This window comes from Ochotona curzoniae, unplaced genomic scaffold, assembly GCF_017591425.1.
Source record: "Ochotona curzoniae isolate NIBS_2020 unplaced genomic scaffold, NIBS_Ocur_1.0 scaffold_4683, whole genome shotgun sequence".
Lineage (NCBI taxonomy): Eukaryota > Metazoa > Chordata > Mammalia > Lagomorpha > Ochotonidae > Ochotona > Ochotona curzoniae.
In genome coordinates, this window is record NW_024467121.1 from 24,837,908 (window position 1) to 24,865,652 (window position 27,745).

The 27,745-nt window shown below is 38.3% G+C and overlaps 1 protein-coding gene across 1 annotated transcript in view; it reads right to left on the reverse strand.

The window, feature by feature from the left end:
- Nucleotides 1–16,204: 16,204 nt before the first annotated feature.
- Nucleotides 16,205–27,745, reverse strand: part of WDR64 (WD repeat domain 64) — a 94,654-nt gene continuing 83,113 nt past the window's right edge. The window contains exons 23-28 of the mRNA XM_040967929.1: nucleotides 26,877–26,986; nucleotides 23,156–23,344; nucleotides 19,553–19,658; nucleotides 18,258–18,338; nucleotides 17,377–17,490; nucleotides 16,205–16,746 (exon numbers count right to left, since the gene is read on the reverse strand). Coding sequence (XP_040823863.1) covers nucleotides 16,663–16,746; nucleotides 17,377–17,490; nucleotides 18,258–18,338; nucleotides 19,553–19,658; nucleotides 23,156–23,344; nucleotides 26,877–26,986 — 684 coding nt within the window. The 3' untranslated portion in view covers nucleotides 16,205–16,662. The remainder of the gene's footprint in view (nucleotides 16,747–17,376; nucleotides 17,491–18,257; nucleotides 18,339–19,552; nucleotides 19,659–23,155; nucleotides 23,345–26,876; nucleotides 26,987–27,745) is intronic.

The following is a 27,745-nucleotide window of genomic DNA, read 5'->3' on the forward strand; positions in this document are numbered from 1 at the left end:
ACATTGTGGTCTCTCTGCTTTTTTCTTTTTTTAAGATTTATTTTATTTTTATTGGAAAGGCAGATTTACAGAGAGAAGCAGATACAAAGAGAAAGATATTCCATCTGCCAGTTCACTCCTCAAGTGGCCGCAATGGCCAGAGCTGAGCTGACCCAAAGCTGGGAGCCAGGAGCTTTTTCTAAGTCTCCCACACAGGTGCAGCTGTCCTCGACTGCTTTTCCAGGTCACAAGAAAGGAGCTGGATGGATGGCGAAATGGAACAGCCAGGACATGAACCAGCAATGTATGGAATCCCAGAGTTTTCTAGATGAGGATTTAGTCACTGAGCCCTCAGGCCAGGCCCCAACTATGCTTGCGTAATACTAATTTTCTAACTTTTCAAATATTATTCTTGTTTAGGATGTTTGAGGTAATATTCTGGAAAATAAAAAAAAGGAAAATAACATCATTTGAAACTTTTTTAAGAAGTAAAATAATTATGTGCTAAAAAAAAGTTGTTACACAGTTTATCATGGTTGTACATAGAATCATTATTGATGGAATAAGCATCAGGGACACAAACCAATTGTTATATTTTACGGTAATATGAGAGTTGGGTGGGAGAGAGATATTAATTTATCACAATCTCTAGCCCCCATTAAAGAGAACTAGAGATCTGAGCTCTAGCAAGTCCTTAAAAAAATTACAAAATCTGTTTAGTAGTCAAGTACATGTAAATAGCATGAACATCGTGGACATTAATATCTGTCAAACTGTTTAAATTATGACACTTAGACTTTCATTTTGAATCCTCCTTAAAATTGAGACTGACTGAAAAATTGAGACTGAATGTGCCTGTGGGCACATTCTTGAAGCTTGCTGCAGCAACTGCTAGCAAGAGGAGGGTACTCTGTCCACGCTCCTGCCAGCCAAAGCTGCTGCTGCTAATGAACAGTGGTCATCCTGACCAGCTTCATATTGGTCAGCAAGAGATGTAAGAACTGTCACTGATTCTTAGCAAATGGAATGGCAAAACAAGGTGTGAGAGAACTCCTGCGTTCAGTTGAGTAGGACTCAGTAGTGGACTGACTGCTCGCAGAGCAAGACCATTCTTTTGCTATTCTTAGGATGGGTGAGGTAGGCTCCTTAGCACTGTTAAGAATCACCTGCCTAGGAACCGGGAAGTTTGCTCCTTTCCAGCTCCTTGTTAGCAGGCTTAGGGTTGGCATTGGCTGCATGTACAGACAGCCTTCTTCCTGCCAAAAAAGGATTTTGCATTTAATCCATGTTTTTCTTTCAAATTTGTTTTTATGCTCTTAAAAAACTGGATGCTAAATATGTCCATGTTTATGCTAAATACATCTTGTGTGCATTTAAGCATTTCTGCTAGGCAGGCCAATAAATCATTCAGTGCATTTTTTATTGGTTTTCATATAGACATCAAGATAACCAACTAGAAAAGGAGCAGAAAGAGACACCAGCCAAGGTGTTTTAGCTTCAAAGTTGGGCTCCTAAAATAAATACTGTTCAGACTTGCTGTTGTCATTTTAACATCACATTTAACTTCTGATTTGGATGCTATTAGTCACTATATGAGTGACATAATTAGAGCATATGGATATATCATAATTTAATGAACTAGTCCTTTATTAACAGAAATTTACATTCTAGTAAAAATTTACTGCAATAGAGTTAGCTGCCTTTAACCTATGGGGCGTAGCTGGGAGGTATGTGGAGGACGCTACCATCAGAAGCCAAGTTTTACCCCGAGCAAGAGCATTTTGAGGGGAATAGAAGCCGCTCTATGCCTTAGGATCAGCACAAAAGCGCCAAGGGTCGAGAGCTGTGATGAGGACCATCAGTGTGTGGCTCTTGTGGCTTTAGTGAATGAGCTGATCCAAGTGGGTTCTGGAAGGCAGCAGCAGCACTCAGTGGTCTCTAACCTCAGGTAGGCAGGCCTAGTACCTGCAACATTGGGGGAAAAAAATGAACTATTGCATAATCCTGAAACCCTAGCACTAATACCATTAGTGGAAATATTTTCTAAAATACTGTCATCACCATGGTGCTGTAATCTTCTTTATTGTCATGAAAATATAATGAACCTAAGAGAAGGCCAGGCCTAGGACTATAGTTTTCCACCCTTCTAATCCTGAATCTCTCTAGGCAAGATCAAGTGCGTAAGAATTTATTTAAAATAAATAATTCTGTGGGAGAGTAGTCTATTGTAAAGAATTCTAAGATTTGAGTCTCTCAAGACAAAGAGGAAAAGAAGGTATTACTCTAGGAACATTTCTGATTTTTCTTCCTCTTTAATATTTCCAAGCTACTCTGTTTCTCTGAGAAAATTCAAATTCTGTTAGAGACTTCAGGCAACCGACGAGGCAGGAGCTGACTGGGGAAATGAAAACAGTGCAGGAAAAATCATTCTCTGCCTTACTAATCATATGGGAGATTGGAATTAATACAACCACGTAACATCCTGAACAGACTTTAAAAGAACTATAGTCTGTGTGCTTTCCCGAAGAACAGCTTTATTTGATATGAAATTGAATTTCAGAATATAGTTCTATGAGTTTATCTCATAATGCACTTAATTCGATGTTTGAAATATTAAGATAATGATATTATACCAAAAAAATATCTTCCAGTTGTCTCTGTGGCTTCTTGGTATAAGTCTGCTGTGCTAAGGAGAGAGGACTCCCATTTCTCTACTTCCCTGAAGGGGTTGTTTTAGCTTTGAAATCAGCAACTTTAGCTTTAAGATATCCAGACCTTGTCTCATTATTCTATCAAAACAGGCAAGCAAACAAAATGGCAGGCAGTCTTGCCTCTACATAAAACATTACATAGCAGGATCTTTCAGCCCTGTTCTGAGCTTTGATAATGCAGAGAGTGCTTCAGGGGACATTATGCGAACCAAATGTGAAATTCAGAAGCCTGAGCCTCAGTCCCTTGTCTGTCTTTCCCATTCCACTTAGATTCTTTTCATTTCTCTAGTTCTGTTACAGATATAATGATTCTTCTCCAGTAAGTTACTAGGAAACATACATGGATAAACTTTGTGTATGCCTATCTCTCCTTCTCCCAATCCCATGCTTCGAGTCTCTTCTGCAACTTTCTCTTCTATTCTGTTTTGGATCAGAGTGAGGTTTGCTTTTGAATTGAATTAGTATTCATGGGAGAAAGGCTTTTCTCTCCAAGCAGAAATGTATGTGGATTTGTTTCTGCTGTTTTGAAAAACACATCTGAAGCTTCTCCTATCATGTGACCTCTTCTAGGTCCTCAGAATTCTAACTGGTGATGGAGAAAGTACATTATCAATTCCTAAAATGTTTTTATTTTTCTTCTTGTTACTACAAGCACTGACAGAAATATCAAAACTGAAATGGATAAAAACTTGAGAGGGCTAGGATATTAGGGTCTTTTTTTCTTCTCTTTCTCTGGTTAGGATAGTTATATTTATTTATTTGGCAAAGGGCAGAATTTTTTATATAACATGCAAGATGAGAACAAAATGTTAATACATTGATGAATACAATTGTAAAAACAAAAATGCCCTTCTATATCTGTTTAAACAGAAACTAATATTAAATGAAGTAGGTGAATAATATATATTTGCTAAGCCATTTTGAACAGTGTTTAATTTAATCTTCACTAAACATCTTGTAATGAGGACCAGTACTGTGGCACAGTGGATTAAAATTCGGTCTCCGCCGCCTAAATAGCATCCTATATCTGAGTGCCAATTTGAGTCCTAGGTGCTGGCTTCCAGTCCAGCTTCTTTTTAATGCACCTAGGTAGATGGTGCGCCTCTTTAGAATACTTCTTTCCCTTCCCCAGCATTCTGTCTTTACAATAAAGAAATAAAAAAAATATATTTCTTTATAATGTAAGTTACATTGCAATCTTCGTTTTTTATATGTTAACTTTTACACAAATAACTTCATTAACTTTTCAAATCATGAATGTGTTGTGCCAAGATTAGACTCAAGAAAGACTTATTACAGAATTATGTCCTTATTATTTTAAAGATTTAATTATTTTTTGTTGGAAAGTCAGTCATAGACAGAGGAGGAGAGACAAAAATCTTCTGATTCATTCCCCAAGTGGCCACAATGGCCAGAACTGAGCCGATCTGAGCCAGGAGCCAAGAGCCAGGAACCTTCCCCTGGGTCCCAGGCACAAGGTCCCAAGGCCTCAAACCATCCTCAACTGCTCTCCCAGGCCACAAGCAGGGAGCTGCATGGGAAGCGGGACCACAGGATTAGAACCAGTGCCCATATGGCATCCCGGCATGTGCAAGGCACGGACATTAGCCTCTACGCCACTGTGCTGGGCCCCAGAATTTATGTTCTTTATCCCAATCCTAAATTGATTTATCGCTATGCTTTATGAAGTACAAGAATTTAGGGAAATTCCTGGGGAAATCAGTGCCACTCAGGGTAAAAGTATTGTCTAATATGATGAACAGATGTGAACAGATATTCCTGCTTAAGCTCCTCTCAAAAAAATCAAATAACAAGATAGTTCTGGGTTTAGTTCTGAACTGAATTAGCCTGGCTATTTGAAAAGAAGGTGAACTCTATTAACTGAACTATTTCTTGGACACCCTACAAGGCACAGGTGAATTTGAAACACACACACACACACACACACACACACACACACACACACACACACGTTTCACGTTTGGCTTCTGATTTAGTTTTGCAAATAACTGCACTTATTATCCAGCTTTTTTCTTAGTATAAGATTTATTTATTTGAGATGCACAGTTATAGAATAAGAAAGAGGGGGATGGAAAGAAGAGGGAGGGAGAGACAGGAGAGAAAAGGAGAAGGAAGAGAACTTTTTCATCTGCTGGTCACTCCCCAAGTGGCAACAATGGCCAGGACTGACACTGGATGAAGGAGGAGCCAGGGGCTTCATCCAGGTCTCCCAAGAGGTGACAGAATCCTAAGCCTTCCGTTATTTTTCTGCAGCCATTTCTTGGGCGTTGGATTGAACTGGAAGCATCTGGGACATCAACTTGTTCCCATATAGGATGCTGACATTGCAAGTAATGGAAGTGACAGCGTTACCCACTGTGCCACATGCCAGCCCCACAAACTGCTTTTGCCTTTGAAAGGGTATAAATAATAAAATTAATGAAGTATTTCACTGCTTCATAGTTTCTCCCATATGTGGCCAGGTACCTATTTAACTTTATTAAAAAGGTTTTAGTGCTTCATAGTGGAAATGTTTTCTCTTTTTCCAAATATATTAATCTCTTTTTACCCATGAAAGATTAAGTCAGTATTACAGAAAGTGATATTTCTAGGCAGTGTGAAGTGCAGAAGTTAAATTTACCAGCCAAACACGACATCAGTCATTGTGTCACAAATAAACTGTATGTATGCTTAAGCAATGCATAGACTGATTCAATCTGTTCTAACATCATAGGACATTTTAAAGGAAATACTAGGAATTTTAGCTCATTTCTATTCATTGAAAAATTCTGCTGAGCCACCTGTGCTTCTGTGATTTCTTTGTCATAGAAAAAAAACTGAAAGAAGTTATGACGTTCTTTTAAAAATTGAATGTGTTCTCTAAAGAAGTTACCATGGTAAAAATAGGAAGTAGGACATATGGCATATAGCTGTAAATTAAAGCTGACATTGACGTAGATGCTGCCATGCTGTCAATCATTTAGTAATATAGAAATGAGCACTAATTATGTAAGCATGCATCCAGTCAGTTGGTCCCTTTCATCTCTCTCCATCTGAATTTCTAGATTTTGTTGATCCTTGCCATGCATTATTTTTGCCTTCCTGCTTTTAATATAATGTGCTGTCCCCATAAAAATTGAAGAGCTTAGCTTTCATTCTATTTAAACGAATATATTTCTGAGCCCTACACAGACTGTGTGGGTAACCGACAAGAAGGGATGTGAATGTGACAGAATTGGCTTGTTTTGTATGTCCATGTGATGTCTGTGCTGGCTTCCCTCAGAGCAGCTCTGATACTTTGGTGGCTCTATTTGAGTCTGTCTCTATTTATGCTCTCTAATTATAATATCACTACCTCAGGTGCAGAAGTCATCTCGTTTTGGGGGATAAACCCGATTTTTTATGCAATGTATTTTTTTTTAAAAGATTAATGTCTTTTTCCAAATCTTGCCTAACTATTCATAATCTAGTAAAAACATGGTGTTCCTTAAAAGGGGTATAAATATAGGACCCAACACAGTAACCTAGTGGTGAAAGTGCTCACCTTGTATATGCCAGGATCTCATATGAGTGCTGGTTCTAACCCCATTGGCCCCGTTTCCCATCCAGCTCCCTGCTTGTGGCCTGGGAAAGCAGTTGAGGATGGCCCAATGCCTTGGGACCCTGCATCTGCGTGGGAGACCCAGAAGAAGCTCCTGGCTCTTGGCTTCGGATCAGCTCAGCTCTGGCCCTGGCAGCCTCTTGGAGAGTAAACAGCAAACTGAATGTCTTCTTCTCTGTCCTTCCTCTTCTCTGTATATATGACTTTGCAATAAAAATAAATAAATATTTGTAAAAAAGAATATAAATATAGGCAGCCCATAGTCAGAGCTCATGCAACATTTTGAGGGACACATGGTGTACTTATATCTGAATTAAACAGTGAAGGAAAGTACAAAGGAAATGTCATGGTCGTTTTCTTTCACGTGCTGCTAGATTAATAGAAGAGAATAAGGACACACACATATATACACACCTAACATGTTCCACCAAATGAGTGCAGTCATCCAGGACTCATACAAAGACAAGCTACGCACGTAGAGTCAGTTGAATTAAGCAGGCAATATTATATTATACCTTGTCTCTGAAATGTTTTGAATTCTAGCCAAATTTTTAGTGTTCACCTATAACGTAACTCAGGCTCATTAACTACAAAAAGTGCTAACGTATGTATGTCAAAGCTAAATGAGAACCGCGTGGAGAACATCAGATTCTTATTCTCCTGCCAAGTTATCATCTGACCTGAGTGCTATGCTTGGTCTTCATCACTTTTCCTCCTGAGATTTTTTTTTTTCTGTTGTACTCTGTGTTTAGCTCTTCTCTTAGTTCACACACATATATATCTCCCACTCTCCTCTCCTACCTAACTGTAATGGGTTTTATTCTGCGTGGGGGCACATGTCAGTTTAAACATTTAGGCATTCAGAAACAATGTTTTCATTGTATGATCCAGGAGTGTGCTCTTCTGGTATTGTATTAGTAAGCTTTTCATTACTATAATAAAATACCTGAGGCAGGCTACTTTATAAGGAAAAACAGATTTATTTGGGTTTAAGATTCCAGAGGTATACATGGCTATCCTGCACCCCTGGGCTTTATCACATGTTCTCCATCTCTGTGCTATCTCTCCCTTGCCCCTCTCCATATAAAATGACTCGTATTAAACCATGGGGCCAGTACTTTAATGATCCTATCTAATAGCTTTCCAAGGCCTTTGTCTAACCACCATAATTGGATTGAATTTCCACCTTTTAATTCTATTAACTTTGAAAGACTTTGAGGATTAAACTCCTGCCTGAGTTCAAGGGTCCAAATAGCATCAGGGTTAATTTTCAGATGGCAGTTGAGTGGAGAAACACTTCAAATGCTGCTCAGTCGGAAATTGTTTTCTCATCCTGAACAGAGGGCTGCCTATCTGCATTCAAGAATGGCATGATTGATTAGACACTAGGAGACCAGTAGTTGGGGATGATACAGCACAACTTTATAAATAGGAACATCAGCTTATTTGATGGATGAGAACTGTGCTCATGGCAGGCACCGTTCATATTCTGGCTGCGGCTCTTCTGGCTTGATCACATCCTGACAGGGAGTTGGAGTAATCATTTTAACAGGTGATTTTGCTGACAAGGAACACATTCTCAATTATCCATAAGATGTCTGTCATCATCTGGCCTTTTGGCAGCTGAGACAATTCCCATCCCAAAGCCTGCTGTGTCATGGAGTCAGGATTGGAATGCACAAACTCATTATACAATGGGCTCCCTAGTCCATGTAGGTTGATTTTCACAAACTCTCCTGAGGCAATAGTGATTGGCAAGCAGAGACCAGGACGCATGAGCAAGAGCTAGAGTTAAAGTAGAGCCTAATGAAGAACCTTTTCTCTGTGGAATGTGATTTGTGGTGGTGAGATGACAGCTTGCTTTCTTGATCTGTATGAACATTAATAAATTATCACTCACAGCCTTTGCACCTGGACTTATGTGTCATGTGGAATTTACAGTTGCATTATTTCATTTGTCTATCACATTCAAAGAATCCTACTTTATTTTTCCATTTTTAATGTAGGTTTCTGGATATATTCTGTTTTTTCATGATTATGTGTGGATTATAAAATGGTTGGTTAGAATAAATCTGTTGGTGCCCAGCACTGCAGCCTAGTGGGTGAAGTCCTTGCTTTGCATGTACCAGGATTCCAAATAGGTTCTGGTTTGTATCCAGGCCACTCCACTTCTCATCCAGCTTTCTGCTTGTGGCCTGGGAAAGCAGTGGAAAGCAGCCTAGAGCCTTGGAACCCTGCACTCACGTGGGACACCATGAGGAAGCTCCAGTTCCTGCTTTGAATCAGCTCAGCTCCAGCTGTTGCAGCTACTTGGGGAGAGAACTACTGGATGGAAGATTTTCCTCTCTGTCTCTCCTTCTCTCTGTAAATCTGACTTTCTAATAAAAAAACCAAATTATTGGTTTAGTACTTATATAAAATAAGTACTTACATATTGCTCCAATAACTCATGTCTATAAAGCTGCAATTCAGCAAGTACTTACAGATGCCTACTTACTCTGTGCCAGTTTCTGTTCTGGACCTTGGGAATATGGCAAGTAGTCTAGCCACAACTCTTTCTTCTAGGAAGAAGTAATGTAGTAAAAAAAAAATAAGTAAATGAATATTGCTAACTGATGCTAAATACTATAGCAAGAAGTAAGGAGAATGGGAAGCTACAAGGTAGAGAGGGGAAGGCAGGAGGGGAAGGTGCTGTTTTAAATGAGGCTGGTCTCAGAGAATTCTCACATAGGATGATGCTTGGGCAGAGATCTATAGCTAGTAGGAGAACAACCCAGGGAGGGGTGTTTACCAGATATAGTGGCCAAGTTTCAGAAAGCTTCATTTGCACCACTTTTCTTATGCTAAAAGGATGTGCTTTGGCATATATATTGCAGATATTTTTGTCTCATATAAAAATTGCCACTGGTAATTATTATCACATTGGCAATTAAGAAGTGTTTTCAGTTTGATGGTAGTAAAATCTGTTCAACTAAAAATAAATCTAATTATGTCATCCTAAAATGTGATAAGATACAGCACAAAATATCCCAGTTACACATAGAAAGGTGAATGAATGCGGCCTTAAAATCTGGTAAAATTAAATAACATATTGAGGTTCACAGTATTACAATATAAAAATAGCCAATTTTATGGCCAAGATTGAATCGTCCACCAAAATTCATTGAATAATTCAGCTACATTATGAAAAGTATGTAATAGCCTTCAAAAAGTTTTTAATTATAGCAAAAAACAAAGCAAACATATAACATAACATACAAGTCAATTAAGCAATAACATACAAGTCAATTAAATACTAACAAGTGACATATGGTTAAGATTGGCTTTGTGGGAGATTGGTAGAATCTCGGACATTCTCTTAAAGCTCATAAAGTATGCGTATACTCTGATTAGTATTTACCTGCCGTGATTACATTGGGTTCATCTGAGTAATCTGGGATAATCCCCATTATGAAAATCTTTAATTAAATCACACCTACAGAATCCCTTTTGGCTTGGAAGGTAGCATATTTAGATTCTGGGGATTAGAATAAATACATATTTGGGGGAAATATTCTTTATGTCAATCCTCTGTGCAGTGATTTTGAAATGGTTGTTTTTCTGCTGCTTTTTTCTTTTAAAATATTTTTGAAAAAAAGATTTATTTCTATTGGAAAGGCAGGTATACAAAGAGAAGAGGAGACAGAAAGATCTTCCATCCGTTGATTCACTCTCTAAGTGGCTGCAATGGCAGGATCTGATCCAATCTGAAGCCAGGAGCTATTCTGGGTCTCCCATGTGGGTGCAGGGTCCCAACGCTTTGGACCATCCTCTACTGCTTTCCCAGGCAACAAGCAGGGAGTTGGATGGGAAGTGGAGCAGCAGGACAAGAACCGACGCCCATATGGGATCCTGGCACAAGCAAGGCAAGGACCTTTGCTACTGGGCTATCATACCAAGCCCTGTAATAGACTGTCTAAGGACTTCAGTGTATAAACTGTCTACGAACCATTGCCTCAGTTGACTTGTATGATTTGTGTAATTTAAAATAACTATCTTTATTTTTATTTTTATTTATTTTATTTTTTATATAAGCCTCCTCCCGCCCCGCTGTTCCGCTCTGGGGTTCTCCCCTATTCTGTGCATATGACCACCTGTTAATAGATTGTTTGGGTCATTCCTGATTCCCCCTGTATGTCATTGTAGTTTTTGCTATTGTCTAATGCTGATCTGGATCTATCGACTTTAAGATACCTATCCAGTTCCTGTAGGTTACACTACGCGGCTTCCTAGCTTTTTCAAAGGAGAGGAGAGGTTTCTCTGTGTTCCCACCCAGTTACTGTGTATCACAAGGAATTGGCAGTATATTGGGAATTACAATCATTCAAAACATGTGGGGTGAGACCGTATTAGCTGCAGGTTCATCTGAGGAAGATTTACAGTCATTGGAAATCTTTAGGGTTGCTTGGTGTCCCCAAAACACTGCAGTTTTGGCATGGAGCTGTCTGAGCAGCATACAGAGAACCAAGTTCCCAGGGCTCCCTGGCCGGGCAGCCAGCAGGCAAAGCCTGGCACCACGTGGTGCACTGGCCAACCTGTAGCAGTCCCCCGAGTGAGCATGGGGACTGCTTAGTTGCTTACCGGGTTAGAAGCGGCCGGGCCTGGGGACCCCAGGTGCATGGCGGCCGTGGGAGGAACCCCTGGGCCTAAAATAACTATCTTTTTATGCAAGAGATCACAATAATGATACCAATCGCAACTTGAGAACAATCATGGAGAGAGCAATATTTGTGCTTATGAATGGAGCACTGAATAATTTCTTTTACTTTTTCTTTTACCAGTCCAGGATAGGGTACCACCAAGTAACTCTGAACAACCATTACTACACTGTCCTTTCCCAGGATTTCAGCCAGTATACTGAGGCCAGTCAGTACCACTTTGTGATACTCCCTTCCTTTATCCCAATCCAAAGCCAGATATTCAGACTATCCTCTGATTCCAGGTCTGATCTGCAGTCTCTTAGTCCTGGATTGTTCTTACTGTCCTGTCTTGTCTTCTAGGCCTTTCTGTCATGGCTGTCAGAATTACCATTCAGTTACTAATTACTCCATCCTCTTAATACAATCCAAGACCATTAGTGACAGGGACAAGTTCTATCTTTGTTTTCCGTTGTGCTTTCAAAATTATTTCCCCCCCTTTTTTTTCACATTTTATTATTATTGCTATCATTTTACGGTACAGTTCCATATTCCCCTATCCTCTCCCCAATTCCCTCCCCCCCCCATCCCCTTTGTTTTTATAAAAAAATGTTCTCTGCACTTTCTTCTTCCTAATTGTGTTGTTTACAGAACTTCTGGCACTTCTTCACATTTATTGTGAATTTTGAGTTCAGGGTCTTTTTCTTCAAACTTAGTCCCACCATCTTCCTGAATACTTTCCACATCTGGTTAGTAATTCATTTGCACCTTCCTTCTCTTTTTCCAAGAAGTGGGTTTGTGCGCGTGTGTGTTACTATCAACTATACGATAATTTGGAATTACTGCATTTTCATAATCTTAAATTTTGTTAGCCCACTCAGACCACAGTCTAATAAGTAGCTCACCCTACTTTTTGTTCTACCTGTGTCAGTATTAAGTAGCTCATGTCCTCTCACTTTCCCTCAGGTCATCGGTATTCTTAGTTTCATGGTCTTCTATCAAATCACTGCCTTGGTCTTTCACTAAATCACTTGCTCCCTTGTAACTCAATCGGGTTGATTCTGGAAATCTCTAAGCAGACCATGAGACCTCTGCAAGAGCCATAGAGATGATCTCCAAACTCTCCAGGCTGAAGTAATATAAATTCATATTTTTAAAAGTTCAGCAGGACTTAATTGCTTTGTGTTGCTTTTTATTTTATGAAGTGAAGATGGTTAGTAAGTACTCAGGTTTTGAAGTTCAGAGTCAACAATTAGGCAGCTCTTTTGGTTTGGCTTTTGGCAGGGTGGATGGATAGCAGCACATCATGTCAGGAATGCAGAGAGGAGCAGGGATGGTCACATTTCAGGGAGGAAAGAGATTAGTGGACTTTAATCCTACCTAGCAGCCTTTTCTATTTTTAAGATATATCCAAGTTTTCTCTTTTTAATGGCCAACCAAATCTAAATTTCCAGTTTCATTTAAGTTCAACATTATATTTCTTAGTAATGTGGGCTTTGAAATAGACAGACATGGAAAATATGAGCCCTGTTGGTTATCTAAAGCAAATCTGACTTCATCAAATATCTCTGGTATCTGCTATATCATCATGTTCTCTTATTTTACTATCTTGACTTACTTCTCACTCTTTAAGCACATTTAAGTCTCTCCCAGTTGCCATTCTATATCTACTCACCCTACTTTCACAGCCAAAATATTTTTTGAAACAGAAATACTGATTATATCAACATATTTAGAGCTATGGGAGAGCTGAATGAAAACATCATGAGTTCCTTGTCATTTACTTGATCTCATTGCCAAATCTCAAGCTATTGGTTGATTCTTCTTTGAAAATATCTCTTGAACCAGGCTCTGGGCCTGCATACATACACGTGGATTGCCGGGGCATGGGGAACTGGGGATGTATGGGAGGGGTACTGCTGAGGGAGTATTTCACAAATGAGGACTGACTTCTGCTGGAGACATGCATGGGTCAGTCTGCCTGATATGAGCTGGGTTTGAGGGAGGGCTGGGCTAGGTCAGGCCACCACATCTGCTGGTGCATGCAAAAGCCAAGATAAATGCAGGCTAGCTGACTTACCCTCAGCATCTGCTGGCAAGTGCCAGGACTGGGTGCAAGTTGTATCAGTCTGAACTGCAGTATTCCCCTGGAAAGTTCAAGATCTGGGACTGGGGTGGGCCTAGTAGGGAAACTGAGGGTATTCCTCTGCTGGGCTGCCGCTCTTGCTGGTGAGCATGAGAGCCAGGCCTGAGGGCAGACCAGGCTGGACAAAGTGGCAGTACTTGTCAGAGCATGGGCTGGGTCTGGGGGTAGGGTGGGCAGAGCTAAGTTGCAGCACCCATAAATACGTGTGAGGACCAATGGTATGTGGGACAGACTTGACTAGACTGCTGTACACACTGGCATATGCAGGAGCCAAAGCTGCCAGCAGGCATGGTGGAGGTTTTGGGGTTGCTTCAACTAGGCTGCAGTTTTCATTGCTGTGTGCAAGGGCTGGGTTTGTGATAGGCTGGGTTGGGCTAGGCTGCTGCACCCACTGGTTTGCTAAGGGTGTATGATTGGGAACAGAACTGACCAGGCAACTGCATCATCAGTATGTACATAGGCTGACGCAGGTGACAGACTGAACCAGACCCTGCACTAACTGGTGTACATCAGAATCAAGTCTGAGTCAACCCAGGCAAGGTTTCTTGGGGGACCCACCAACTAGACCATGGGACTCAAAACTCTGGCCACAGAGAAAATCACAGGATTTGCAGTCTGACTTTGGAATGCATGTATTGGGTCTGGGCTTCCAGTTGCTGATGCCTTTGTAGTGGATGGCATACCCAGATATGCATGGAGGACATGACAGCCAGCTAATTTAGGACTGTAGCTGACATCAAGTGCCATACCAGAGGATGGAAAGCAGAAAAAGTTGGACAGTTCTTCTGGCCAAGCTTTGGCAGCAAATGTATGGATAAGTGGATGTGCTAAAGTGGACTTTGTCAGCCAATAGATCTTGAAAAGGTTTTCTCAACCTTGGAACAATGAAACCAACAACATCTCAGAACTATCAAAAACGTTCAAGCAATAATCTTGGAACAGTCTTCTCCACATCATTTTTTTAAAAAGATTTATTTATTTTTATTGAAATGGCAGATCAGATTTACAGAGAGGAGAGAGAAAAATCTTCCAGCCACTGGTTCACTTTCCAAATGGATAAAATGACTAATGCTAAGCCGATCTGAAGCCAGGAGCCAGGAGTTTTTTTGGGGGGGGGTCTTCCCTATGGGTTCAGGGTCCCAAGGACTTTTGCCATCCACCACTGCTTTTCCATGCTATAAGTAGGGAGTTGAATGGGAAATGGAGTAGCTGGGATATGAACCAGCACCCTTATGGAACCCCGGCACTTTCCAGGTGAGGATTTAGCCTTTGAGCCATCAATTGTGCTTGACATCAGGATTTCCAGATGACATCAGGTGGCCATCTGCCATCACTGGTGCTGATGTCGTTTGCCAGCTGGGAGTGATTCCTTTTCCTCCCCGCCCCTACGTATAGAGGAAAAGAAAAACAAAACAAATGGAAGCATTTGTGTCACCCACCTTTCCCCAGGCCTCCACTCTCTGTATCCTAATCAGTGATCCTTCTCAACTATGTAAAAAAACATCAAAAATAAAAGTTGAAGAAATTTCTTGAAATTCTGCTTCTGTAATAACTTGACAATCTGGAAGGACATATAAATCCCTGAAAGAACTGTAATAGCATAATGCCATGAAATCCAAAGAGTTGGAAGCTTTATAAATAATTATGAAACTTTTAATATACTAAGTATTTAAACTGAAAGTCTGATTATCAGCTCATATAATCTGATTATTTTAGATTAATAATTATCAAAGTTGAATGATTATTGTTACTTTCTCACTCTTCCAGAAAATTCAAGAGCCCCAGAAAACTTTAATAGCATTCAGTCTCCTTCTGTCATATCTTCTTAAAACAGTCCCCAGGGAAGATCTGTCTACTTTTGTGTCATCCATGTTTTTAGGACATGGTCTTTTGATGTCCCATCCCAAAGTGAGAGAGATTCACCTCTTGAAGAGCCCGACCTACTACTTCAGCTTCTTAGCTTCTTAATTCTCCCTCCTGGAACCAGCACATGGGTTGCAAGAGAAAATTTGCCTTAATTGTCGGGTTGGCCTGTCTAGTTCTTTTGAGTCCTCCACAGAACCCACCAAATCCACACTCATCTTATTTTGTCAGATGCTTTCAAAGACATGTTTTCTGATGCTAGTTGTGGTTAGTAGGATGAGTCCAAGTTACCTAGCCTAAAGCAAAAGTCATTATCCAAACTGTTTTGTGGAGTCTTTATGTCCACACCAAATACGATGTAATAACACATTTTATATTTGCTTCAAATCATGACTTTTAAGATGTGTTTAGTGAGTCTACTATCTAATACATGAAGGAAAAGATGCACATTTTATAATTACTAGTGGGTTTTTAAAATTCATGGAGAAAACATATTAGGAAAACATTATGTATGGATTTCAAATTTTTTGCCCCCAAATAAATTTATTAGCTCAGATACCTGACCTAGAAATTAAGATGCTTATGTGCGCTATTGGAAGGCCTAGGTTTGAGCCTCAGCTTCTTAACGATTTAACTTCTGTTACTGTATACACTGGGAGACAGCTGGTGGTGGATCAAGTTTTTGCCATCCATTTAGATTCAGTTCCTGTCTCAGCTTCAACGCAGTCCAGCAATGGCTGGCTTGTTATGAGTAAACCAGAATATGGGAGTTCTCTCTTTGTCTTTCCTTCTCAGAAACAAACAAGCTTATCTTTTCATTAACTTCCATGAACTTTTTGAAGTCTTTTGTATGTGTATGATTAAAAATTATACTTGGAGCTAAGAATCATTTGCTGATAGGCCCAGTTCAGTCAATCTTATTAGTACTAATATTTTCTTCACACCTTTGATTTATTTAAGATCTAATTATTGATCATATTTAGATATTTCAGTTTTTTATACAAATAGCCATTTGAGAAATTGCTTGGTCAAAATAAAAAATACCAAAATAAAGTAATAAAAAGAATTAATAAAATATAAGACTGATAAAGTCCATATAACTATTCAAGTTCAATTTTCTCTGGTGCCATTTCTATATCAAATCTATAGTTCTTGACTTAAAGAAATTCAGAATATTTTCTTTTAGATGGCATTCCTATAAATAAAACAGCTAGAGGCAAGATTAGCACATTTTCCTTTTTTAATATTTTTAATATACCAGATAGCATGACTCACAAGTAACTTATCTCTTATCATAATATGCGCTGACAATTATTCTGGTTATGGATCAGGATAAACAATGTGGGAAGGTGAAAGCTAATCATTGGAACCATTATTTGGGGTTTGCTTATACTATTGATTTGGTTCATGATAAATGAGAAACACTGACTATTCACTTTTGGGATTTCAATGTATAGAGATATTGGTAAACTTGCTGCTTGCTTTGTATTAAGAGTTGAGGTTGCCAGAGCTCCCTAATCAATGTTTTCCTTCAAGATGTGTTCATGGATCATCCTTCAAGATGGTCTGTAGGTATAGAGACAGCTAACAGTGTCTGGGCAACAGTCATTTTCCTCCTAAAATAAAGGCCAGGGTATCATCCAGAACTTGCTGTTTAATTTGCAGCAACCATTTCCAATTTCCTTCTTACTTGGGCATTGCTGGGAAGAAGGATGAAGCAAGGTTTATCTGTGGAACTAAATTTCTTTTCAGGTTTCTCTTCCGTGATGCCTGTGAAATAAAGGGATGTCAGCTAGTAACTGGCATTTTGTGACACACACAATTTCCTACAGTCAATTTTCACTACTAATATATACTTATTTCAATACCGCTGGTACAAACACGCAAAATCATGGTTATTTCCTTAACAGTCCTTTTTCGCTTTAGGCTAAGCATGTGTTAAAGGAGTTGAGACTATCAAAGGATGTAGTGGGAGAACAAGATATTTAGAGCCAATTAATAAAACAAAATGGAAAATGTTAGCTATCATAATGAACAGTATTACTGAGTTATAGTAGGGATTTTCTTTCCACCTAAGGTAAAATTGTGAAAATTTCCCATCACTTAAATATAATTTGAAAAAAAAACTATAAGAATCATGCAAATATGAAACATAAAATATGTGAGTTGCAAGATTCAATAATTATACTTCTCGGTTACCTTTTTGCTTTTGGGTTATAATGGAGTAAATACCACAGGTTAAGTTAGGCCTGCACAAGCTTCTAGAGCTAGTAGAAAACTGACAGTGTTTGAATTGAATATCTGCTTTTCCAATAACAATAAATTTAAAAAAAGAAAACCAAACAAAAAATGGGATACACTGTAGAACTAGAATTAACCATGGAATTAGTGCTAACTTACTTTTTCATGTTGAACATGACCTCCTTTCTTCCTTCCTGTAAAGCCATCTATCGAGTCCCTTCGCGCATCTGAGCCAATGAGTGGAAGGAACCTTAGACTAGGGGGACTTGGAACCTGGAAGCCATAAATAGACATACACAAAGTTATTCCTTCTTCAGTGTGTAGTCAGAGCTGAGGGATAGGAGGTGGAAGCTGTGCTGCTTCAAAATATACTGCTGCTCCCAGATGCCCACGATTCATTCTTGACCATTTTTATCATCCACTTGAGTGTTTGATACTACAATGAACATGTCTTTGAGAAAGATAAGTAGCATTTAAGTTCAATTATTTGGTCTTGGATTTATTGTGTCTTAGGCGAATTACTCAGTTCTTTTACAGAAGCTCCTGTGGGGTGAGGGGGGGGGACTTGAAGGATGAGTTGGGATTTAGATGGAGACAATGGGTAGATGAACCCTGGGTAAAGAAGCAGACTAGGCACAATCACAGAGGTAAGAGAGAAATAAGGAAAGTTTAGGAAATGTTATTAATGTGGTTGGAATATAGGGAGAGTAGGGACTAATGTAGTGGTTAATGAGGTCACATAGTTTGGACAGAGGCCAGATCATGGAAGGTTTTGTATGGCAATTAAACATTTGGATTTTATCCTGTAGGTGAGAAAGAATTAGCAGGGCAACGTTCAAAAGAACTACTGTGAGGAGTGTCCAAGACAGGTTACCTAGACCATTGGCATACAAAATCTAAGATTCCTCTGGGATAAGCTGTAACACATTTATGGAAGCCATGGTCAGGTGGATTTTGTGATTTTCTTCAACCTTGCCCAGCGTAAGGAATGAGATGTCATATTTCTTTTACCACTCCAGTCCTAAAACCCGCCAACTTACCCTGTATATAGGAAGAGAACCAAATACAATCCCTGCCTCTCTGTTTTCAGCCAAGAAACCTTCCAAGGCATATCTTCGAGTCTGCCAAACAAAGGAATGAATGCTTAATGAAATGGTACATTCTGTCAATAGAAAAATACTTGGGATCAAATTCTGCAGAATCTTAAGCAAGTCTTTCCTGTTGAACAGTTGTGAGATTCAAATGAGAGCGTACATATAGGAAGATATTATTCAAACATAAGACTTAGTGCCATGATATCTAGTATTAAGAGGAATAAAATGTCGCAGGTGCATACGGGAAATAGGGGAGGTGTTGGTCTGGACCAGATTGCAACACCTGCTGAGGGCGGTTAAGTGACGTGATCAGGAATGGCTCCTGAAATGCCTGAGTACCTTAGACTAATAAAACCATTATTTTTTTTTAAAAAAAGATTTGTTTATTTAAAATGGCAGATATACAGAGAGAAGGAGAAGCAGAGATCCTGCCTTCCTCTATTGCCATCCAGATTGCACAAAAACAGGTAGATTCAGAGCAGAAATGGACTTGAATCCAGGTACTCCAGCACGGAGTGGGGACATTTCAAGGAGCATTTTAATCACTGCACCACGTGCATGCTCTAGGGAACTAACCAATGTACCACATGCCTACTCTACGTAACATTAGACAAGTACACTTGATTTATTTATGAAAGAGCTTGAAAAAAATCAGTTTTCATTAGTACCAGACTTTAAAGAATCATATTATGTCCATTCTCAAAAAAAAAGGTCAAACACAGAATAGAAAGAAACACATTCTCTCTACAAATTGTGCGTTGGAAGAAAAAAGTATGTCTGTGAGTGGTATACAGGTCCATTGCCTGTTCTCCACTACCCCACATTCTATCTATGAATATGCCTTGGTTAATGATTTTTCAGAGGTGGGATCAACATTAAGAACAGTGAGTTGGGGAGAATATCCTGGATTTCATGTTAGACCAATCTAATCACACAAATGCGGAAAAACAAAGAATCGTACCTGCTGAGTTGGAAGGACATGTGGCCATTAGGTCAGAGAGATGTGCAGGAAAGGGACCATTAAGAAATAGGGGATCTTGTCCCATGGCCTCCAGAAAGGAACACAGTCTAGCAACACCTGAGCTTTAGTCCATTTCAGACTCATGTCAGATAAAACGTGTGGAAGTTTGTACAGCAGAAATAGGAAAGAATATATTTCATTTATTGGATACATTTGAATACAGGAATGGAAGAACAAAAGCAAAAAGCGAAGTGCTTTTTTTTTTTTTTTTTAAATCTACCTTGGGAGAAGAAAGAGACTTGAAAAACTTAAAATCTTGTTCCACTTCAAAGGGCTTAGGAGGCGTACGTTTGAAAAGTAAAGACATTGAGCTCATTTTCCTCCATCTGCATATAAAGATATCAGAAAAAATGTTAAATGCATACTCATCATTTATTCTTTACCATCTAAGTAAATGCCAGTTATGTCATTGATCACTGGTATTCCAAAGTCCTAGCTCCCATGACAATCATCCCTATGGTATTATATCTACACCTAATTCTTATTCCATTTTTCTTCCCAGATTTTTTTTTTAGGGAAACCACAGTGATTTGTAATTCACCCAAACATACCATTTTGTTCAGTTGATTGGTAGTCATTGGAAAAGAAAATTGGTATAGTAGAAATGGGGAAGACTTTTTTATGATTGTTTCATTTTTATGTGACTCAGAAGAGCTTCTCCTATAGTTATATTTGTGTATATATATAATAGCATACTGTATAAAACTATATATTCATATCTATAAACTATATTATAAAAATTTGTATGTTAAATATAAACACATTAAATATACATTAAAACATACTGTTATCTATTAAATATATAACATATAAATATATAAGCACATATATGTTATATGTGAACATAACATAAAATCAATATATATGGTATATTAAATATGGATATATTAAATATATAGATATATTTATCATATATAAATAAGAATTTATATATGCTATACTGAACATATAAACTATAAATATATATTATATATAAAACTATATACTATACATATAAAACTGTGTATTCCTATATATATTTTAAGTGACTCAGAAGAGCTTCCCCTATAGTTAGTATATGTACATATATCCAATATATATAATATATAAAAATATATGAAGTATATTTTATATGCATGTTTATATTATATTTACATGAATGTAAATATATAGTATGTAAAATATAGTATATATCAAATATATAATGTGTTTAAAATATAAATATATACTTTATCATAAAAATCATAATCATTGCACACATTTTAAAAGGCAGTAAATAAGGTCTTGAGAGGGAGTCATCTTAGAGAAGATCATTCATTTTGCTACAGTAAAGTTCTGATTATTTAGCAATAACAACATGATATACACACATATGCCATACTGAAATGATCCCGAATATATCTTTGCATATTTCTGCATCTACCATTTATGTCTATTCCTCTGCTTGTAATAGTCTGTTAGTCATTTGTTTATTTCACAGGCATCTTTTGAGTGACTTCTATGTCCTAGATGCTAAACTAAATACTGAGAATGTACCAAGATATATAAAACAAAGTGTGCTAGTCTTCAAGGACTTCTCAATTTAGCAACCAGGACACAGCCTTGCCTGAAGTACTAATGTATACTGTTGTTCAAATCTAAGCAATTACTCCAAAGGCATAGTTGATATCTTTCCTGGTGAACTTTACTACATCTTGAAGAAGTTTGGTTCTGTTCTACCATCCCTTGAATTTCATCCAGTCCTCTTTTCCAGTTTTGCTACTAGCCAGCAAAAGCAGAGCTTGAGGAATCCAGTGGAATTTGGAACTCTTTTTGCTTGTTCTCAAATGATTCTTATTTTGCTACCATTTCTTCATTGTTTCTGATTCTTACCTTCAATCCCTATTTTTAGATCTTCTACTTGCTTTTGCAATAGACAATGGCATTGTGTCTCCACAACTTTCATTTTATGATATTCCTAAAGGACTTCATGTTTGACGGCTTTCTCTGATGTTTCTCGTGTGGGATTCAGGCTATTTGACTTCCCCAGTTCTCTTACCAGTCTTTGAAAGTCTGATCTCCTAAACACTAGACCTTTAGATAACAGCCATGCAGGTTTGAGCTTTGTTGGTGTTGAAAGCTCAGATGAGTACCAATCTTTTCCATTATGACAAAGGCTCCACCACAGTCAAAGCCTGACTTAAACAGTTCATGTGCAGAAACCCACAGAGATGCTTCTTATCAATGTTCTAGTCCCTGTTAGAGAACCATTGCCTCTCCCCTTGCCTTCAGCATGTTAGGTCTTCCCTACCAATCAATCAAACTCAACTGAAGGGCTATTTGCCTTCTTTAAAAGGTAATCTCTACCATCTTTACCACAAATCTCCTCCTTTATTTCTTGGTCTTCATGATATGTTGTGTATCTGTTATAGCACCAGAATCATCAGTGATATATCAGCTGACAAAAAATGCCACGTCCAGTGCTCACTTGTTCTGTGTGACCTCACTGCCACATTCTACAAATAATACATTCCATATTCTTAACAACCTTACAACCCTTCATCCCTTGATTCTCAGAATACCGCTTGATGTGTGGTTTTCCTTTCACTACTTTAGCTTTTCCATTCTAGTGTTTGCTCTGCTCTCTCTTCCCTTAGCTTTCTTCAGAGGCCATTTATTTCTTCCTTAATGTTCTCTTTATCTCACTCCATTCATGGTACCTGAGTGACACATTATTCACAATGAAAACACTGATATGCTGGTGACTGCCCCAGACCTCCAGATAGGTCTGTCTTGATGCTTATTAAGTCCTTTTGTTACCTGACCTAATGTATTTTTATTTTCCTTTACATTTTCTGATGACTACTGAGCCTGTAACTAACTGGAATATCTATTCTGGCAAATAGTACTTGTTTATGAGTTCCAGAAACTGATCTTTAGAAAGTCAGCTGAAATTGCAAAGTAATCTAGCCCTCCTTGGTCAACCTGACAAGAGGTTTAAATTTATTGTAAAGAAATATAAAGAGGCACATATACGTATGGGCTCTAGGCTGAGTGAGTTTCATCCTAATTAAAAACACACAGCAATCTTTTGACAGTATTTCATCTCTTTTGGGTCTCAGCCAAATAACATTTTATAGCTCTGCTTGTGTAAAACATCCTGATAGTTCCATGTCATGATGAAATCAAACCATCAAGCAAGCTACTCTGGTATTCAGACCCACTTCTGACTTATGCACCTGATTCAGCAGTGCAGCCTCCTTGGTACTATCTTCATTTACTGCTGATTAAACTTTTTCTTTCCTTTGTCCTTAAACTGTGTCCTTGTTATTCTAATCTGGCGCCATTGACAAGATTTGGATTTTCTATAACAGCTTCACTGACTTGTGCCATAAAGTATCTCAGATTTAACCCTGTCTCAAGTCAAACTCATTATTTCCTTTACACCTACTTTTTCTTTTGTATACTTTCTTACAGAGACTTCTGTAAAGTTTCAAAAGTCTTACATTGGCGCATAAAAGGGCCCATTGTGATTTTACTTCTGTGGATCTTTCTAGCTTTGTGTCCTTTTATACCTTCCCCACATGCCCATAGGCTCCAAGTATGAAAAGCTACATCATATTCTTATTAACTGGCATCTTAGATCAGGCAAAATCTTATTTAGTCTTTTGTTATACCTTAAGAATTTGATGTTTCCAAAAGTAATACTATACTGACTCAGAGCTTTTTGTTAACATAGTTATTCTTTCCACAGCATTGAAAAGTTATTGAAAAATTCTGAGACTTTCAACTTTCAGTTTTCTTTGTCAATAATAGTGTCACCATGTAATTCTTATCTTAGCCATACAAATAATAATCATCTTACCTTGCTCGGTCAAATACCAGAGGATATTCATATCTTTGCTTCTTTTCTGTGAACTTGCTTTCTTCTTTTATTTCTACGGGATATTCATTAACATCACAAGGTAAAATGAAGTCACTTGTCTGTGATAATTCAAAGCTTCTTCGCTGTCCAAAATATCCACAATAATGACCACTGGGGGCGTGCCAAAGCCTGAGGGGTGGTTAAGGGAGAAAGTAGAAAATAACTGGGGGATTTAGTGGCAGTAAATATGTTCATTAGATCATATATAGTGATTTGCATTTGGTGCATCAAGGATTTTAGACCCGAGTCTATGACTCTTCCTGTTAAATACTGTGGAGCTAATCATAATAGAGACATTTTTACCAGAGCTCAAATTCATAATATTTTCATGAAATGTCAAATTAAATTTGTATTCATGACATGTATCAGAACCAGAAAAGAACAGATCTTTTTTTCCCTCAAAGATAACACTATTTAAGATCATCTGAACCATGCTCTTTGTCTGTTAGTTGAATTAGGCCTTAGAATGGGATGTATATCATTTGTCTACATTTCAAATCAACACCAATATAAGTAGCAGGAGGAAAGAATTAGTAAAACTCTTATTAATATAAAGTTCCTCTTGACTTCCATTCATGGTGCCTACTCCTCTGCAAACACTTAGACTAAGATTTACTAGAGAGTCCTGAAGCAGAATGGCAAGATCTCCCTATACATTATTTATTCATCTGTTCTCTCCAAGAGGTTTTTGTAAACACCATATGTGTGTATGTCTATGGACCAGAAAGTGTCTTAGGGAAAACACAGTGACCTATGTCTTAGAGAAAGAACATAATATGTGGGTGATGTTCCTTTCATTCTTGATTTCTTAGAGTAGTAAATGATGGAAGCAATCATCAGGTGCCCTGCACCAATGATTCGAGCAAGGAGCGTCGTTCCATGTGGAACGGCTCCCAACAAATGAATGCTGCCCTTGTTCCACATTTCTAGGCTCTTGGAAATGGATCCTTGCCTCCATGCAATTTCATCTTCAAACTATTAGTGTTGTGTCTCAGTTCTGTAACTCTCCTATTAAAACTTAACAATCTTTTAGACAAACAAGGTTTAGCATGTTAAAATTGCTTATCTCCTTGGAAAGGAGTGGCAGTATTAGCAAGAGACATGGCTTAGTCATACAGAGATGAGATAGTGATAGAGTCAGGATCTTTGAACTGAGTATTTAAGATTTCTACTTGAAGCAATCATAATTTCACCAAGTCAAGAATAACTGGTTTGAGCAGTGCTATGAGCTGCATGCTGTCATCCCCTCAGATTTCTTCTGTTGAACCATCGTGTCTCACGCGGTGGGGTTGGGGTGTAGTTCTGGTAGGTATTTAGGTTATGAGGGCCTCAGCATCATGAAAGTAGTAATGCCGTCATACGAGAGGCTAGAGGTGACCTGTTTGCCCCTTCTGCCACGTGAAGACAAGGCTAGATTGGAGCCACCAAAGAAACAGGGAGATTCATTACCAGACACTGACTCTGCTGGGGACACCCGTGGACATCCCAACCTCCAGCACTGTGAGCAATATATTTCTGCTGTTTTTATAAATTACCCAGTCTAAAGCATTTTAATAGCATCCTGAACAGAGTAAAACAAGCATGGAGTGCCTAATAGTGTGCATGTTCGTGTGTATCTGTTGTTGCAAACTGTATGTGTGTGTTGTTGAAATCTTCGGTCAACAGTTCTGCTGAGAGCCAGCTGAAAATAAGCTGGAATGAAGGACAAGGGAGAGAATTGTTCAAATCAGCCATGATGAAAGTGTATGCTGTTATTCTCTTCCACAAATAAAGCAACAGGTTTTCTTAATACAAAGCAGCTCTAGCCATTTACCCTCAGATAGTACTATTCCTCTAAAGACTAATTTTAGGGCCCGGCGCGGTGGCGCAAGTGGTTAAGGTCCTCGCCTTGCACGCCCGGGATCCCATATGGGCGCCGGTTCTAATCCCGGCAGCCCCACTTCCCTTCCAGCTCCCTGCCTGTGGCCTGGGAAAGCAGTTGAGGACGGCCCAAACCTTTGGGAACCTGCACCCGCGTGGGAGACCCTGAAGAGGCTCCTGGCTTCGGATCGGCATAGTATCGGCCCTTTGCGCTCACTTGGGGAGTGAATCATCGGACGGAAGATCTTCCTCTCTGTCTCTCCTCTCTGTATATCCGCCTTTCCAATAAAAAATAATAAAAATAAATCTTTAAAAAAAAAAAAAAAGACTAATTTTAAATTGAATATTTCTAAACCTTCTCTTTCACCCTTCCATAATCTAAGTAGTTTCTCTTTGAGTGTTTTTTTATCTTGGTTAGTAACAGTAACATTCACTTGTTTGTAGAGGCAAGTTCCATTTTTTCTTTTATTTGTATAATTGGAACAGACTTCATATATATACTTTAAGAGCATAATACTTCCCAGCCCCTAGTTCACTCACTCTCATTTGCTCTCCTAGTTTTCTTATTTTCTTTGAATTTTTACAATTACATACTTTCAATATTCTTTCACATACCATTATTTTCAGTTAAAATTCATGAATTTTTTTCATTTTACTTCTGAAGAAACAGGGAGTTTCAGTTTTAGACAAACAAGGTTTACATTATTTCCAACAGTTTACATTATTTCCAACAGTTGCCAATTTCCCTAATTCAGACAATAGTATTCACTATAGAATCTGGTTTTATTGTACCCAATTTTGTTGTCTTGCAATCTATCCACATACATTATCTTTTAAAAATATAATCATGTTCATGTTACTGGTTCTGTTTAGAATGATTCAGTAGCTATATCCTTCATAGAAAAGATTCTAGTGCCTGTCAATGGTTTCCAGACACTGCCCAGCCTTATGCCTGCTTTTTCAGCCAGAAGCCTACATGATTATTTAAGGTCTATCTAATTTCAGTCCAGGGGCTTTTATGAAACATGAAATATTCCTTCCTTTTCATTTGCATTACATTTAAATTCCTTAATACACTCTGACATGTCTGCATCTGCTAATATCTCTAACGTTCATTCTTTTAAAAGGATAATTCATTACCATGATTTTTAAGACATTTTAATAGGCAGCAATTTGTCTCTAGAAATGTCCTCTCTCTTTTTATATGTTTATATGTTTTGACATTTAAAGTATATTACTTCTGATTTTAAGCCTCATCTAAAGCCTTCTCTGAACTTGAATCTTTCTGCTAACCATTGCTTGATTTTTTGAAATTGTTCTAAAAAAATCTGTATTCTTATTTAAAATGATTTTTAGTAATAGAACAGATATTATGTGTTTCATAGGTATAATTCTAAGAAGATAATCATTCTTCCTTCCCTCTCCTTTTCCCTTCCTTCCATTCCTTTTATTCCCTTTGAGATTTACAAAAGAACAAGTTCAGCTTATAAATCAGACTTAATGCACCACTAACCATAGTGCTCAACAAGTAAAAACTATAAAGGCCACTGTTCCAGAGGAGTGTAGACTAGGACTAAAAACAATAATGAGGATTTCATCTCAATTACTTGAATACAGAAAATAATTCAAAATCGGTGAACATTGTGTCCAAGTCCTTTGTGCCAGCTTTTCATTGATCTTTTTATTTACTTTCATCACAAACCAAGATTGCATTTGAACAGTATACTTAAATTTCAGTTTAAAATCCTTTGCATGTTATGTTTAAAACCTTAATTCACAGTATGAAGCCATCCTGGCTTACCTTACGGAGCCGTCGATGGAGGCTGTAAGCACTACTTGTTTGTCTTCCACGTAGATGACTTGAATAATTTCTAATGCATGAGCACGCCAGGAGAGCAGCTGCTTCAATTTCTGGATAGTAACAATAAATCATATCCCTTGGAGCAAGTCTGTACTAGTCACAGTATATTCTTGGGCAAAATAATTTCTCTTGAGAGATCCATGCTTATGAGTGACATCTGGGTAGACATCTGTGCTCGATGACTAAATGCTTACCCCTAATTAGCTCTTCTTTTCTTGTTGAGGTACCAAACTACCGTTTTAAGAGATTTATTAATTTACACATAGCCATTGGACCAAATGTGTCTTAAATCTTTAGTAATTTAGCAGATAATTGGAGATTGGCAATTAATTTAGTGGGTGATTAGTCGATGACTAGATGAAAGAAATGTCTTAGCAGGTGGTTGTGGGAAGACTAAGCATGTGTATATCAGGAGTGGGAGGAAGCAGAACCGGAAGGTGAAACTCCAACGAAAGTGACAAACAGACTTGCTGTTTTCAGGTTTTGTCTAGTGGTAGCCCTAGATATTTTGTTGTTTTTGAAAGGTCTAGTTTTGGAGGTATATACTGTAAGGAAATCACAGGAACGAGGGGCTCAAATCAGCCTGAAGAAAGATCATGAGGGTTAATTGGTGTGTTTGCTCTGATTTATTCTCAAGGAAGGGGCCTTCTGTGCACCTCAAACATTCATAAACCATAGAAAACAGAGTAGTCAATTGGAGAGGTTCTACAGCAGTCATTTGGGAGTTTCCTACATGTAAACTTTAACAAAGGTTAGGTACAGTTCCTCCTGAATTTCTTTGCCTTCTGACTCAGTTTCTTCTGGTCTTT